The 15,682-nt window shown below is 34.5% G+C and overlaps 1 protein-coding gene across 2 annotated transcripts in view; it reads right to left on the reverse strand.

Annotated features, from left to right (window-relative positions):
* The window catches only part of LOC136026906 (BRCA1-associated RING domain protein 1-like), a 128,245-nt gene that overhangs the window by 15,885 nt on the left and 96,678 nt on the right, over window positions 1-15,682 (reverse strand). Inside the window, exons 3-6 of one of the 2 annotated variants that reach the window (XM_065703729.1) lie at window positions 10,542-10,627; window positions 8,203-8,336; window positions 6,690-6,770; window positions 5,121-5,320 (exon numbers count right to left, since the gene is read on the reverse strand). The exons of the other annotated variant lie outside the window; for it this stretch is intronic. Of the exons in view, the coding sequence (XP_065559801.1) occupies window positions 5,121-5,320; window positions 6,690-6,770; window positions 8,203-8,336; window positions 10,542-10,627 (501 nt within the window). The remainder of the gene's footprint in view (window positions 1-5,120; window positions 5,321-6,689; window positions 6,771-8,202; window positions 8,337-10,541; window positions 10,628-15,682) is intronic. 2 annotated transcript variants of the gene reach the window in all.

Consider the following 15,682-nt stretch of genomic DNA (forward strand, 5'->3'; position numbering starts at 1 on the left):
AAACTAATGCAGGTTATGACAAAATCCCTAGGTTTCTGTGGTATCTCACCAATCCTTTTCCCCCTAGCTCATGGGTCTCACTGATATCATAGATAGTGCTTTTCTACAGAGGTTCGCACACTAGTTTACGTGCTAAATATTTTTCACATTCAAAATTTCATATTTTATAATGATAAATTGTGTTTAATGTGTTTGATAATGATAAACTTGGGTAAATAGGCAAAGGGTGATTTAGAGCAAAACCTTGGAAGGGGAGGGGACGTGACAAGAGTGCCAATAATTGATCAAAATGACAAGTTTATTTTTTAAAAAGGGTGAAAAACAGAACAAAAACACGGAATGAGGGCGCCAGAAAAAACTTGGCGCCCCCCCCCCCTGGATCAGCCAATCATTATCTGGTATACGTTCTTAAAAAAGGCAAAAATTCTAGTTCTTTCAATTAAACAACTTCTTTAAAAAATATATTTACAGAAATTTCTTTGTAACAAGTTTAATTCAAAAATTAATTAAAGAAACGACAAAAACAGAGCTGACCTCCCAACAATGCACACTTAAAATGATTAATGGTTAAGAATCTTGAATTTTTTTGAAAAAAAAAAAAAAAACTTTAGCTAAAGAACATACCACAGACACTGCTAACTTTTATTGCCATAATATTCTTAAAAAAATAAATTCATTTATCTTCATATATGATAGCTTTTTAAATATTCAAGATCGACTTTACAATAAAAACAACCCCCCCCCCCACCCCGAGAGTCTCGGAAGCCACGAGTGAACTATTGAAACAATGTTACCAGCCTGTTTTATTTTCTAAGAAATAATGCTAAGAAGGCTAAAAGTTCTCATCTTCTTTTCTGACCAGAAAGTGATTACAGAACCAAAAACCATTTTTTGCCAAACTTGAAATTCAAAACTGGGTCCTAGCTTAACTGGTACCGGGCAAAGTAAAACTAAAATTCTAAAAAAAAAAAAAAAAAAAAAAAAAAAAAAAAAAAAATTAACATTTGCTCTCTAGTTTCACCTTCAGTATTAATCTGGCGCAATGGAAAACTATGAAAATAACAAAGTTGAACTAAATTTTGAACACTGAAGTAAATTTAAACTAGACCCACGTTGCCTGAGCAACGTGAAGTGTTGCGGCAACCTTTGTCCGTCTTCGCCGAATAAAGCGTTGCGAAAGCAACACTTTGGTTTTGTTTCTTTGCTATCGATTAAAACGCTGAAGTTGTCAGGCTATCGAAGCTTTTAAGACGTTATGTTCAAAGAAGAACGCGATCAGTAATCACATGATCAAAGGCTATTCCTCAGCGTTGAAAAAACAACAATAACAAAAGAATATCGAAAGAAGGGACTAAATTGACTTTGCAGCCAGTTGAACTTTATCCTTTTCAATCATAGACATCGTGACGGATCAAGACTTGGAATAATATCTTATATAATCTAGTCGGTATTATAAAGCTATCCGTAACTTTTTAGGATCAAAATACCATAGATGACACTCTATTAATTATTGCGAAACTGCCTCGTGGTTTTACGTTATCGTTTGTGCCCTTGCGTAAACACTTAATTCTAGGTTACAGTGAGTATGGGTAGGCTGCACCAACTAGCAAAAGTTACAAACCCCTCTTCACTAAAGATGACTGTAGCCTAACAGACAATTATTACTTACAAGTTCCCTACATATCTTACCACTGGAACCAACTCGGTCTTATCATCAAATACACTGGAAACAAATAATAGGTACACCAAATAGCAAAATTTGCAAACCCCTCACTGCCGAATATGCTTATGAGCTAACAGCTGACCTTTCCTTACAAGTTCCCTACATGTCTCACAATTGGTATCGGCTTATTTTTGGTTTCAGTGTGTACCCTACTACTGAATTTGTCAACCCCTTGAAACTTTCAAACTAGTATATCTCATGAAGGAATTTTGTATCAAAAAATGGATGACATATGCTTTGATCAGTTCATCAAGAGCTTTCGATTGCCATCGAAAAAAAAGTTCTATCTGTCTTAGTTCAAATGTTGATTTTTTTTTGCCGTAGGCCAACTTTCTAACGTCACCACTTAGAAAGGATTAAAGGATAGGCTCCAATTTCTTTAGCAATGACAGAAGTTGTAAAGTTTAAGAGGTACATCTGATAACATTTCTCTACCTCAATCCCAAGTCCGAAAATACAAATGATAAACCCAGCCAAATTCACGGCAGCACTTTCGGACCCGTGGGAAAATGCCGCTTCTTTGCTTCTGTAAATTTTTCTATATATCACTCAAAGAACATATATTGGCTGTGGGGCCGGGTAACTGCCGCATATATTTAACACTTATAGATTTTAGTCCATCTTCAATTTGATAGTGGTGCGTGCCTGCTTGCCTGCTAGAACGTGGCTTTCCACTCGAAAGCAGAAACATGGTTTGATGAAACGAAAGCTTGGCTGCACACTCCTCTCTGACATAGGCTACATAACTCCACTTCACTTCGCACACCATAGGCTCTGGCTAGTGGACAAACAAAAACCATCCTTTTTGGCCCCAGGCAAGAGTTCTGAATCTGGCCTCAGGTCCACACTTTCCATAAAAACCGCACAGGGTAGACCCTTACCAGTTTCCAGGAATAAGCCGACATCGGCGGCATAGAAAAAAAAAAGGACAAAACCAAGGTGTTGCTATCGCAACACAAATACCAACCGTTAAAGTAAATTAACGTTAGAGTAAAGTAACGGTAACGTTGAAGTAAATTTAAATATGTAAATTTAAATACATAGCAGTACTTTACTACAGTAATCATTCTTTATTATCAAGTTAATAATGAGGGCCTTTTAAAAATAATTATACTCAAACAGCTGGTGGTAACGAACGGTAAATCGCACTAATAATAACCGACACTTTAAAACTAGAGTTTTGATAACAATTTATGCCTAGTATATAACAAAATATATCAGCGCTTCATGGGGACTTTGATTTTGTTTACTAAAAATATAACTAAAACTAAAAAATAAACGAGCCCGAGAGAATTTACCGGATTTTTGGAGAAGTGCCAAAAACCCCCCAAAAAGGGTGGGTGATAATTACACCATCAAAGATAGCATATCATAGAACAGAACCCTATCGCACAGGTTGCAAATCTTCATATGCAAAAATGAGAAATTTTGCATTTTGTCCGAGAAGAATGGTCACAGGGAGTCGTGTTTATTTGCTTATTTTGTTATTCAAACACGTAACTGATACCACAATTACCAGATTACAGCTCCAAAAGCCAAGCATCCTGTTTGGACATGCTCAAACAAAAAATAAACAATTCTACCAGGGAGATGAATTTAATTATTGGATTTTTCAAATAAACTAATTACAAATTTGAAATTCTACATCTGTATATTTCTCATAGCCTAGTTGTTGTGGGCGTATATGGATACGATGGCCTAGGACACGATATGGACGTATTACCAAATATGAGCAAAATACCTAAAAACGATGACAAAATAATTTTGAAAACTTACATGGATTTTTTTTTACAAGATTCATGTTCCGACCAGTCTAAAGCCAGAAATTCTACCAAAAGGACAAAATACTTCTATTAATAGATTCGTTAGAAAAGAACTATCTAATGGACCTAATTCAAAATTGATATTACTTATGCTTGTTCTTGGAAAATGACCAAACCAAGGTCATGGACCTAATGATCGGTCAAGGGTATAATTCAAGCAACCACAGAAATGGGTCAGTTTTTTTAGGGTCAAATATTACTAATGCTTTTTCTAAAAGAATGACATAACCCAGGTCATCAACTTAATAGCCTGATCAGACCTAAACCAATTTTTCAGAGAAAAGGACCTGGCCCAGGTCATCAACTAAATGACATACACAGACCTTATCCCAATTGATATTACTTATACTTTTTTTTAATAGAATGACCTAACCCAGGTCATCAACTTAATAGCCGGATCAGACCTAATCCAGCTTTTTCAAAGAGAATGAACAAACCAAAGTCTTCAACCACAGACATAATCAGACTTAACCCCAATTGGCATTAATTGAGCCTTTTCTAAAAGAATGACCTAACCCAGGTCATAAAACCCAACGACATAATCAGACCTAACCCCAATTGATATTACTTATGCTTTTTCTAAAAGAATGACCTAACCCAGGTTATCAACTTAATAGCCAGATCAGATCTACCCCAGATGTTTCAAAGAGCAAAAAAAAAAACACCTAACCCAACTTAATTACATAATCAGACCTAGCCCCAATTGATATTACTTATGTTTTTTCTAAAAGGATCATCAACCTGAAATAATCAGACTTAACCCCAATTGATATTACTTAAGCTTTTTCTTAGATAATAATCTAATTCAGATCATTGACCAAATGATCTGATCGTACCTAACTCAGAATTTACATCACTTGCGCTTTTCTTTGAGAATGACCTAACCCAGGTCATTAGCCACATTGACCACCTAATGTCCTAAGCAGACCTATTACATAATGACATTATTTATGATTTTTCTCAATGAATGACATAAACTTGGTTAAAAATACGGAAGTTTCCCTATTTTTGCATATTTTCAACATGTTTTTTCAGTCTTAAAAATGAATTGGCAAATTTCAAAAAATTAATCAGGTAGATGGATTAAGCTCGATCTTAGCAATCGACAGAGAACCAAAATTGTCGGCTCATGTTGAGACAATTAAACTACAGAAAAGCAAGACACCAAAAAACATACACAGGGATCATGAATACTCCCAATGAAGTTCTCCCATGTAGATCAAGGACCACTTACAAGGAGTAGAGGAAGGGGTCCTGAAAACGGCAAAGTGGATATTAAAGGAAATTTTTGAAAAATCGCAATATTTGAAGATGGCAGGGGGATGGCATATAAATGCTCCAAGGGTCAATCATGATCAGTAGGGGTATTTGATATCCCTGATCTAAGGCTATCAATGAAATCTTTTTCTTATCAAAGATAAAGAAAAGACAAACATAAAGGTAGAATCGTACAAATCGCATAAAGCATAAATCTCTAAAATGGATTATTCTTTGAATAAGTGTCAAACAGATATTAATCAAGGCAGATAGAAGAACACATAAATAAAATAGAAAAACAAGACAGAAATACTCACAATGGAGTTTTACCCCGTATATTTCGTACGGATGGATCAGCTCCATGAGTCCTGAGTAGTTCCACTACAGACACAAGCCCGGCCAGTGCTGCTTCATGCAACGATGTTTCTAATGAATCACCACCAGGAGTGTCTGGATGAGCTCCTGCGCCTAAGAGAGCCTCAACAACTGACAAATGACTTCGCACAGTAGCCTCATGCTATAATCATAAAAATTGATAGCCAAATGTGGCAGAATACTTCTTTTTAAGCAGATCTAATTTAGACTATTTAACAAATTTCTCTATTACATATAGAGTTTAGGCTAATCTTACATATAGGGTATTTAATAAGGCAGGATCCTATATTACATGTAAAATCCCGAATGATGACTTAAATTTCCCGTGAAATAAATGCAAATGATTGACTATTCGGGCATTTGTTGGGCCCCTGTCCCTAATTATCAGATAAATGTTTTATTTGCAAATTATTATTACTTTTTCTCTAAACTCAATTTTTCACTTATGGCCCTAACTATTAGCAAAATGTTCTTTTGTCCTTTTTTACCTTCTTTAAACTCATTTTTCCTTTTTTTTGGCTTATTTGCTAATTAGTTTGTGTCTGAAAACCCACGTCTGGGGATGAGTCATCTCACTGGCTAGACAACGAATTTTGACCGCTTGATCATGTGGGGTTAAAAAAGGGTGGATACTCTTTGATTAGATTGACAAGGTGGTTTTGCGCATTTCCCATGGCATCCCCAATTGGGAAAGCAGTATGGGGCAGAAAGCTCTGGTAAAAGTAAAAAGTTTCTCTCTATGTAGTTCAGTTCAGTTTAGGATTCAGTCCCAATGGCATCCCCAATTGGGAAAGCAGTATGAGGCAGAAAGCTCTGGTAAAAGTAAAAAGTTTCTCTCTGCAGTTCAGTTCAGTTTAGCATTTTAGAAGATACATAGAACGGTTCTTACAGTTTACAAGTACCAATATTTTATCTCCTAGCCTAAGTTTCACGTTTTGGAAGTTTCACTAAGATCTTTATTTTAGGAGGGTTACTTCTCATATATTATTGTTGACATATCTCCTATGACAAAAGATATCAGGATGCCTCACTTTAAAGATTAAGCCGGTTTTAAGTATAGATGAAGTTGCCAGTTCATTTATACTTAATAGATTTTCTCCCTCTCCCAACCTCGCGCCAAGCGCGGTGGTCTGTGAGTAGTAATGTATGTAAGTGACAAGTGAGTAGACACGTCAAAAAGAGATTTCCAACGAGAGCTTTATTCTTCCCTGGACAATTCGGTTGGTTATAAGGACACAACCATACGAGTCGTAATTTGAATAGGCTGTTTAATTGGGGAGTGGAGCACAGGCTTCAATATCACTATGGCCACATCACATTACCTCCAATGGCATTCTATAATTTTTCTCTTTTCTCCATATACATAAGGTGCATTCTGACTATGAAGAAGAGACTCATGAAGACCACTTTAATTAGTATTATTTGGTGTCTGTAGCATTTTAACGTCATTACAACTACTTAACTGTTTTAATTTTGTATAGTATAATGACTCCAATGTGTACAATACTTACAAGAGGTGTCCATCCAGCGTTGTCTTTTACGTTGGGATTTGCACCCTGATTGAGAAGATCGTTTACTTTGCCCAATTGTCCCTTAAAAAGAAGCCTCAATATAATTGCATAAGTGATAGCTATGCCATTTAATACATAGACGACAAATTATTTAAAGTAAAAGTCAAAATTTGACAAGAAATAGGAAACACTCGAAAACCAAATAAAACCTCATGCTGTCATAGAATGCTCCGATGATGTTCAGAAAATTTGCAAATCGCCTGAAACATCAGAAACCAGAAATGAAATTACAAAGAGAAAAAGAAGGAGAAAAATTATACCAAGAGAAAATGCTTTTTTTTTTTACCAGACGGTTCATATATCTTAACCAAACCAGTAATGTAACCTATCTTCTTTTTCATTTGGCAGCTATTCTAATAAACGAAGTTGATCATTTTGGCTTCTGAAAGGTTAATGAGTTTCCTACAACGTTCGAAGAAAGCAGTTACAGATAACGTTATTAAAATAATTTTGAAGTTTTCTCTTGTATTGCATTGTTGTTGGAAATATCTCGAGGTACTCGGAGTAAAATTTTTAACCGAAAGCGCACAACCTTTGCTAAAGAGGAACGTCCGTTGAAACCTCTGGGAAGTCATATTCGACAATCCAGCGGCCGTATTCACGGATTGCAGTCAGTTATAGGTCTAGTAGTGATCTGTGAAAGCTTGAAGCGACGACTTCAACAGGAGTGATTCTGGAACTCAAAAATAGAGTGGAAAAAGCTGGATAAGTCAATATCATTTTCACCATGGAGAACCAACTTTCGCGCACAAATATAAAGCTAAACTGTGGTAAGATGTTTCCTTAGACGGACGGTGCAAGTGAAACTAGAGTGATTGTTAAATGATTAATCCTAATCATTTAACACTGAGAAGCTTTCTTTATTGTTTGGGCTAATTAACGACTTAACGACTTAATTAACTAAATTAACTAATAACTTAGTCGCTAATTAACTTAAGTTAAGTTAACTTTGGGTTAAGTTAATTTAATGTTTATTGTTTGGGTTAATTTAACTTTTAAGTTAACTTTAGGTTAAGTTAATTTAATGTTTATTGTTTGGGTTAAGTCGACCTATTGGTCGACTTTATTACTAATTTATAAAATCGTCCAATTAGCTGAAGGTATGGAAAAGAATAATTACACTTTTTCGTTGAGGAGGAAGGAGGAATGGTTAAACATAGTTCTTAGGTTGGAGTATCACTTTTATTTACAAACTTAAATACAGGGGGTCATATACTATGTTCTCTTGGGGTTAGATATTAACAGGTTTCCAAGAAATAGCACAAGCTTTCTCAGAGTCAACGGACCCAGTATTTTATTTATTTTTTAGGGGGGGGCCTATATAGGATTTTCGGCTCATCAAATTCCTCCAGCGTTTGAAATAAGCCATATTGATAAAAACTGCGTAAAGTTGATTTGCAGCCATGGATCGTTCTTCTTCCTTCTGTTTTCTTATGAGGGGGAATGTACTTACCAAGATACTAGCAATATGAAGTGCAGTCTCTCCTTTATTATTCTTCTTCATCAGATCAGCTGTACGACCAGGAGAACGCTTATCAGAGCCTTTGGGTGAGACAGGTGCCATCTTCTTGCCGGGTTTTTCTTGAACTAAAAAAAAAATTGACATGAATCAAACAAGCCAAAAAAAAAAAAATGACTAAAACCAACACTAAACATGGAAATAAATCTTAGGCTTAAGCCTATTGATATAAATTACAAAACCTCGAACACTGTATATAGCAATGAATAGTTAACAACACAATTGTATACCTACACATCCTTGAAAACAAGGGAAATAGAGACTAGTCCCTCTCACAAAGGGCATTTTTATAGCCAAGAAATTGAAGTCTATTGATAAACTAACCTCAAGACTCAACACGCTTAACTGATTGATTCACTCAACTATCAAATCTCATTGTCAAGGCTTAGATACCTAAAAACCAATGACCCCACCGTTTCTGTAATATGAATGCATAATTCACTACCCGTTCCCTGCAAGACCCACATTGCAACCTTAGATCTAACTTATTACGTCCATACTTATCCGAAAGGCCTCTCACTGAGGGTATGAACGTTTGGCCTAAAAATTAACTTTTTGGGCTTCATTTTGTTCTGACGTGGTTGAAGTATCAGATCTTAGTGTCATTGCGTTCTGAAGACACTTGTGGCTTTTTGTCTTTTTTATTCGAAAAAAGTCTATAACTGGAGTCTCTCCATTTTTCGATTGTAAAAGAATTAAAAATGAAACGTTTAATATGACAATTCCTTTTGCCATCTTTTGAAGTTAGAAAAAAAGCTAACAGCAATAAATTGGACAGAGCAAATTCATTTTGTTCTGACGTGGTTAAAGTATCAGATCTCAGTCTCATTTCGTTCTAAAGACACTTATGGGTTTGTGTCTTTTTTATTCGAAAAAAAGAGCCTACACTCTTGATCGCAGTCTCCAGGAGACTTGAGTAAGTCTCCATCTCTTGATTGTAGAAATACTTAGAAAAGAAACAATTAACATGGTGATTTTTGAAAGCCAAGTGACACAATACATAGTCACACAAATGACCTCTACAATCAATGTTTGAATTCAACTTTTATTAAATTTCACAATTGATCGTAAGGCTGATAAAAAGAAATACTTGTGCAGACACCTGCATATTGCTTCATAACTTTAATTAAAATATTTCTCTTTTTAGAATGATATTGTGCAACTTAGTAATTATGTAACCCATGCAGCAAATTATAAGGCAGATAAAAAAAATATTTCTGAGGAGTTTTACACATTTCTGTTTCAAATTTCATTTTTTTTTTCTTCAAAGGTTTTTTTTAAACATTTCTTTCAAGAACAAAGAGCTATAAGATAATTGCCCCTATTTACGGGGACCAATCCAAATATGTAATATTGGATTCCCAGTCAACATTAATTGCGTCCCCATAACCTCAACTTCCCATTGGATGTATAATTACTTATAAGGAGCTATAACGGAACGGGAGACTCTTACCCCGACACCGGTTTTAGTTAGGGTTTGCGAACTATAATTATTTTACATTACCATAATTAATAAATTTCATAGTAACGCTCATAAATGCAAATTTAGATTTTTGGCTTAGCTCTCTTGTTGCATCCCCTGTAAAATATAAACTAACTAATTATATTTCGATTTTCATCATCGTCCAATTATCTTTGCTTGTTGTCATATACTTGCTTTCCCATGGCAACGCTGGTTCAACCGGATCCACGCAAATAAAGTTCGGCTGTTTAATTCCTTCGAAAAATTCCCCAATAGAGTACTTCTTCGGCGGAAAATCTCCCCCTCCACCACGAGAAAAAACTGGGCAATTCCAACTTCGCTCAAAATTTTCTCCGGACAATTCCGCCGCAACATCTCCACATGCAAAATTCAGCTATATAAAATGAATTTCCTAAAGGAATTCTAGCAAATTTCTCCGTGTAAAATTTCCCCTGGAAACTGCAACAAACACTAACCAGAAACAGAAAGGAATCGGGGTTCACAAAATACGATCATTAATCACAAATTCATTAATTTCGTTACTCACAAATTCCATTAAGGAACCGGAATAATATACTCAATCACAAGTATTACCACACAAATAAGAAAATAAGCTTATTTAATATAATAAAGCTAAATGCAAAAATATACATAAGCATTGATTTTGGCAGATGAAGGGAGGGAAGGGGGGTATAATCGAGTCCATAGAAAATTGATTATTGTCCACACTCTTGATATTGGAACTCCTCCCCCCTGACTCATCCTGTACAGGTGCATGGGTACATATTTTAGAAGAGATGCATCAACTTACCCTTCTTTTCTTCAGGTTCACTGTAAATTTTCTTATCATGTTCTTTGCCAAGTTCAAGGATAGATTCTTGAGTGTCTTTCACACATCTGCAGTAAGACAAATCAGCATAATTTTTGTAATAATTTAATTCACAGTTTTATCAAGATTTATACTGATATGGCAGTGCTATTTCTTATCGCCAAAGCTCTACCAAACAATGGCTGTCTAAACTAACACTCCTTCAGAACATTTTAGAATTATTATCAACATAGCAGTCATAAACATAGAGGCAGGGTTGTCACTACCTTTCATTTACCATCAAATTAGGTTATCTTTTTTCTCTCTTATTTGTTGGCTTTTAGTAATTGTTCTTTAAAAGTTGCCTCTTTTAGCGAAATCAGTTTTTTAATTCTTTTTTTCTTCTGTCGGTTTAGAGAATCATATCTCAGAAAATGAAAACCCATTTACAGATATGCCATTTATCATACATTAACATTTACGGCTATTGGTTATCTAACGAGAGGTATACTTTCTACTTCATGACTTTCGATGTCATGGTCGTCCCATGCTTTAATTTTTAGTCTTAAAAATATAAATTTTCCAGGGAGGCAGGGACAAAATGTTAATATTTTCAGCGTACTTGAGTGATAAAAACAAACACATTTTTTTAGGCTTCTTCTAACATTTTAAAGATGGTGATGAGACTTCGGAGATCTCAAGATCATTTTTGGTCCTGGTGCAATCACATATCCGATATCTTTTCTCGTTCGAAGACTATAAGATTAAGACAGTAACAAGACAAAGTTGCCCCGAGTCGAAAATTATTAGCGAGGAAAGCGGATGTAGAGACCATACTTTAGCCATTTCAATTACAGTTCCATTAAAAGCTAACACGGATCTCAGAATGAGCAGAATCAAAGTAACGTCACAGGGGGTGCCAATTCACGAACTTATAGGAGATGAGGAGAATTCATTTTTAAAATCTAGGGAGGGTAGGGGGGGGGTAGTTTTTTTGTTTTGTCGATTTTTTCAAATAAAATACCAAAAAACAGCATTCAATAAAAATTCCAAAGCAAGGATTTTTCAATGAAAACACCGAAAAAAGTTTTTTTTTCTATCAAATTTGTCCCTCCCTCACTGACCGCACCTGTAATATTGTTAGCTAAGACAATAACCTCAACACTAGCACTGCAAGCTAGTAGAAGTGGATTAGGGAACGGCTTCAATCAAATATCGATTCATAATATCCAGCCAATTTTTCATTACATATAAAAGATTATTTATATTTATATTAGATTATATACTAAATACTGTAGGGCATAAAATAGATCCTTGCAGTAATCTGAAATCGAATATGCCAATTTTAGTACCAGAACTATGCTATTTAATTGTCCTCGAGGCTGTATCCAGGGGGTAGGGGGTTTGATCCCCCCCCCCCGAAACGTTTGGCCGACCCGTGAAAACGTAACATAAATGCGTATAAAAGAATTTTGGATGCGTTCTTTACAGTTTTTTTTACCCCATCTCCCCCCGGAACGTTTGAGTCGTGAAAACGTAAAAAAAATCCGTATAAACGAATTTTTGATGCGTTTTTAAAGTTTTTTAACCCTCCCTCTCCTCAGAACAAAAGTCCTGGATACGGTGATCGGTGATTGTTGAACACCTAAAAACATCACCGAATATTCAGCTAAAATAGATAAATAGAAATATTTGCTCAAAAACATGATTTAAGCCAATTATTACTATTATCCCGCATTATTTTCTGAATTTTCCAAAGCAGAATATCATGTACGGTTTATTTTACTTTTTTTTTTAAAGGTGTCACAACTGGACTAAGGCCTTTGAATAGTATATAATGAAATCTCAAGCGTCATTGATGCATATCCTGCCAGAAACTGAACTGATTTTCATGCAAAATATTTTTCGAATGAAAATGACTAAGGAGGGAACTTAGGATGGCTTTTTCAAATATCTTCCCACGAGTGAGCAAAATGGTTCTATATTTGGATTATTCTTTTAAGTCGGTATCCAAAATTAAAGATCTAACAGCTTTTAAAAGGCAAAAATTACAAGAACAAAACTTCAGATCTTGTAATCAAAATTACGAGAGTGAAAAGAAAAAAATAACAAATCTAGCTTTGTGAATACGTCTGAGTCAGATGAACGATTTATTAAAAATGCAAGGGATTTGAATATTTTGATTAAAATTACAAAACAAGAAAACGTAGGACAACAAAGAATACCTTTTTATCTTTTAATTGTTGCTTGAGAAACGGTTTCTTTTATTCAAGTTTTGTCGAGTTATATTGTCCTTGAAATTTTAACCTATATTTTTTATTCTTTTTCCTCCACTGAAGATGGTTGCGCTAAGGTCTCGGTAGAATTATCCTTCCTGTGCAAGTTTTTGGTATGTTATTTTCTGCAGTCCTGCGATTTTAATTTTTCAACATGAGACAACAGTTTTGGCATCATTTGCTAACTTGAGATTCTTTAGTCAGGATTCTGAGTTTTATCCATAAAAAAAAATCAAAATTTAAAAAATTTAATTTTATCTTTTTTAGACTGATGAATACGTTAAAAAAGTTTCATAAACATGCAAAAACAGGAAACTTTTCTTACTTAAGCGAAAAAAAAGATAAAGTAACATAATAAATTTGGCTCAGTAAAAGGATAGACCAAAAACTAAAGAATCCAGTAATTTAAGTATCTTGTTCTTTTGGTGCAACTTACAGATTTGCTGCAAAGTTAAAGTTCAAGTTACTCCTTTTTTCACAAAATGGCAGATCACAACCTTGAACAAACTGAACACATCACAAACTGAACACACTGAACCCGATCACAAACTGAACACATTGAGCCCCATTACAAACTGAACACAAACCTTAAAGAATCACTGAAGGCCTTTTGGATATCTAAATAGAGGGCTACACTAGTAATTACTGAAAGTCATTTTCAAAAACATAGTTAAAGTTTTTGCTCAATGATTCACAAACGGCTCATTAATGTGTACTATGATGTCTTGTACTATGTACTATATCCATGCAAAGTGAATTAGTTGGCATTAAAAGCATTTTAACAGAAAAGCTGGTTTTTGGAGTAGCCTATCTTCAATTGCATTTTACCATCTGAAACTCACTTTGTGATATCATACGAACTTTTATTATTATTATACAAAATTATTTTTACTGTGGCAAAACCCCTCGAAGGAAAGCTTTCGCTCAAAAGTTAAATTAGCTTCGTAAATTCTGATTTCCAAAAGTTTCAGAGGCATTTTACATAAATGCAGCATCAAATAGCACCTTGTCCTAAGACCTAAAATACCTTCAGTATGCCTTAAGATAACTGAATTATCTGTTATAAGACTGCCATCTTACTGTCATGAGACCTGAAATACCTTCAGTAGGCATTAGCGTAATTAAATTGTTTGCCATTACACTGTCATATTACTGTCATAAGACCCAAAATACCTTCAGTATGCCTTAGGATAACAAAATTATCTATTATGGGACTGTCATCTTACTGTCATGAAACCCAAAATATCTTCAGTAGGCTTTGGAGCAACAAAATTATCTGTCACAAGACCTTCATCTATTTTCATAAGACCCAAAATGCCTTCAGTAAGCCTTAAGATAACTAAATCATTGCAAGGGCATTATAATGTGCATTATTTTGCAACTAGTATCCCATCCAATTAGTTGAGTCTTTTACCGGAAACACAAATAAAAAAGAAAAAAAAATGCGTTAGCATCTCAATATTCAGCTCACAGTGCCCCTATGGAAGGTGATAATAAAAACTTAAAATAATTTAGGAAGAGAAAAACAATAATTTAGAAACTTAAAATAATTTAGGAAGAGAAAAACGATAATTTAGGAAGAGAAAATAATTTAGGAAGAGAAAAACAATAATTTAGGAAGAGAAAATAATTTAGGAAGAGAAAATGTGTCCTTACATTTAAAAGCAGAGTGACAAACTTATTTGTCACTAATTAACTGTTATTAATTGTAAATATTTAATTTTAACAGCTAATTTGACTTGATTTTGGGTGTTTGTATTTTTGGTATTTTACAGTATTTGAATAGAACGCAAATTCGGCGATGTTTTTCTTTTAGTATGTGATTTTGTTTTATCCCCCGCCCTTTCTGTTTTTGCCATTAATCAGATAAAGGTCATTTTATTTCTTGTACTAGGACTTTTTTTCTTTTGTATTTGCGTAAAATTTTTTCTTGACCATTTTTGTGCTTGATTGGCGTTTCTTCTAATTTTGTTCAGCTGCATTAGTTGTTCCTTTGTTTTGCTTTTTCTTTTTAGACACATGAAGTGAATTCGGCTCTATTAGAGCTGGTGATAGATAGCCTTTTGAAAATAAATATTATCTTATCTTAAACTTGGAATAATTTTACAAAGGCCAAGCCTTAATGTCACTTCTGAAGTTCCAACAAAATAGAGTTGCTTCAACTATAGCAAGGATAAAACCAGTCTCGTTTTAGATAGTGGTAATTATAGAATTCCCTGTTCTTGGGGTTATTTTTACATTGGAATTAGACCATAGAAACTATTACATAGAATTATTACATAGAAACACCAACAATTAGAGAAAAGATTATTTGAACACAAATGGTCAATCAACAAAACCAATGTAAAAACGTCAAAGGTCCAATAAGTTTTAATTGGTTTTGGCCCAATACGTATGTGATTGATGTAACCCAGATCACCCAATACCGTTTGATAGTACCACCATAATTGCCCATATTAAAGGTCTCATACAAGTTATCAGGGGGCGTTTGAAATTAAGAAATACATTTATCAAAAAAGCCATACTTAATCGGGATGCTGGGAAACCTCTCTTGGCCCCGTTTGAAATGATCTAATTGCTTTTAATTTTTTCGCTTTTATTACAAAATTATAGCTGTGATCCATTTACGTCAATTACTTTACAAACCTAATGAAGATTCCGGTCTCTTTCAAGGAAAGAGATCACAAACCTGGAAAGAGAATCCTGGAAATTATTTCACGAACCTAATGAAGATTCTGATCTCTTTCCAGGAAAGAGATCACAACCCTGGAAAGAGAATCCTGGAAATTATTTCACGAACCTAATGAAAATTCTAATGCTTATAAACCTGGAAAGAGATTGGCACACAAATGAGCTTTAACCAAAATA

This window comes from Artemia franciscana, chromosome 5, assembly GCF_032884065.1.
Source record: "Artemia franciscana chromosome 5, ASM3288406v1, whole genome shotgun sequence".
Lineage (NCBI taxonomy): Eukaryota > Metazoa > Arthropoda > Branchiopoda > Anostraca > Artemiidae > Artemia > Artemia franciscana.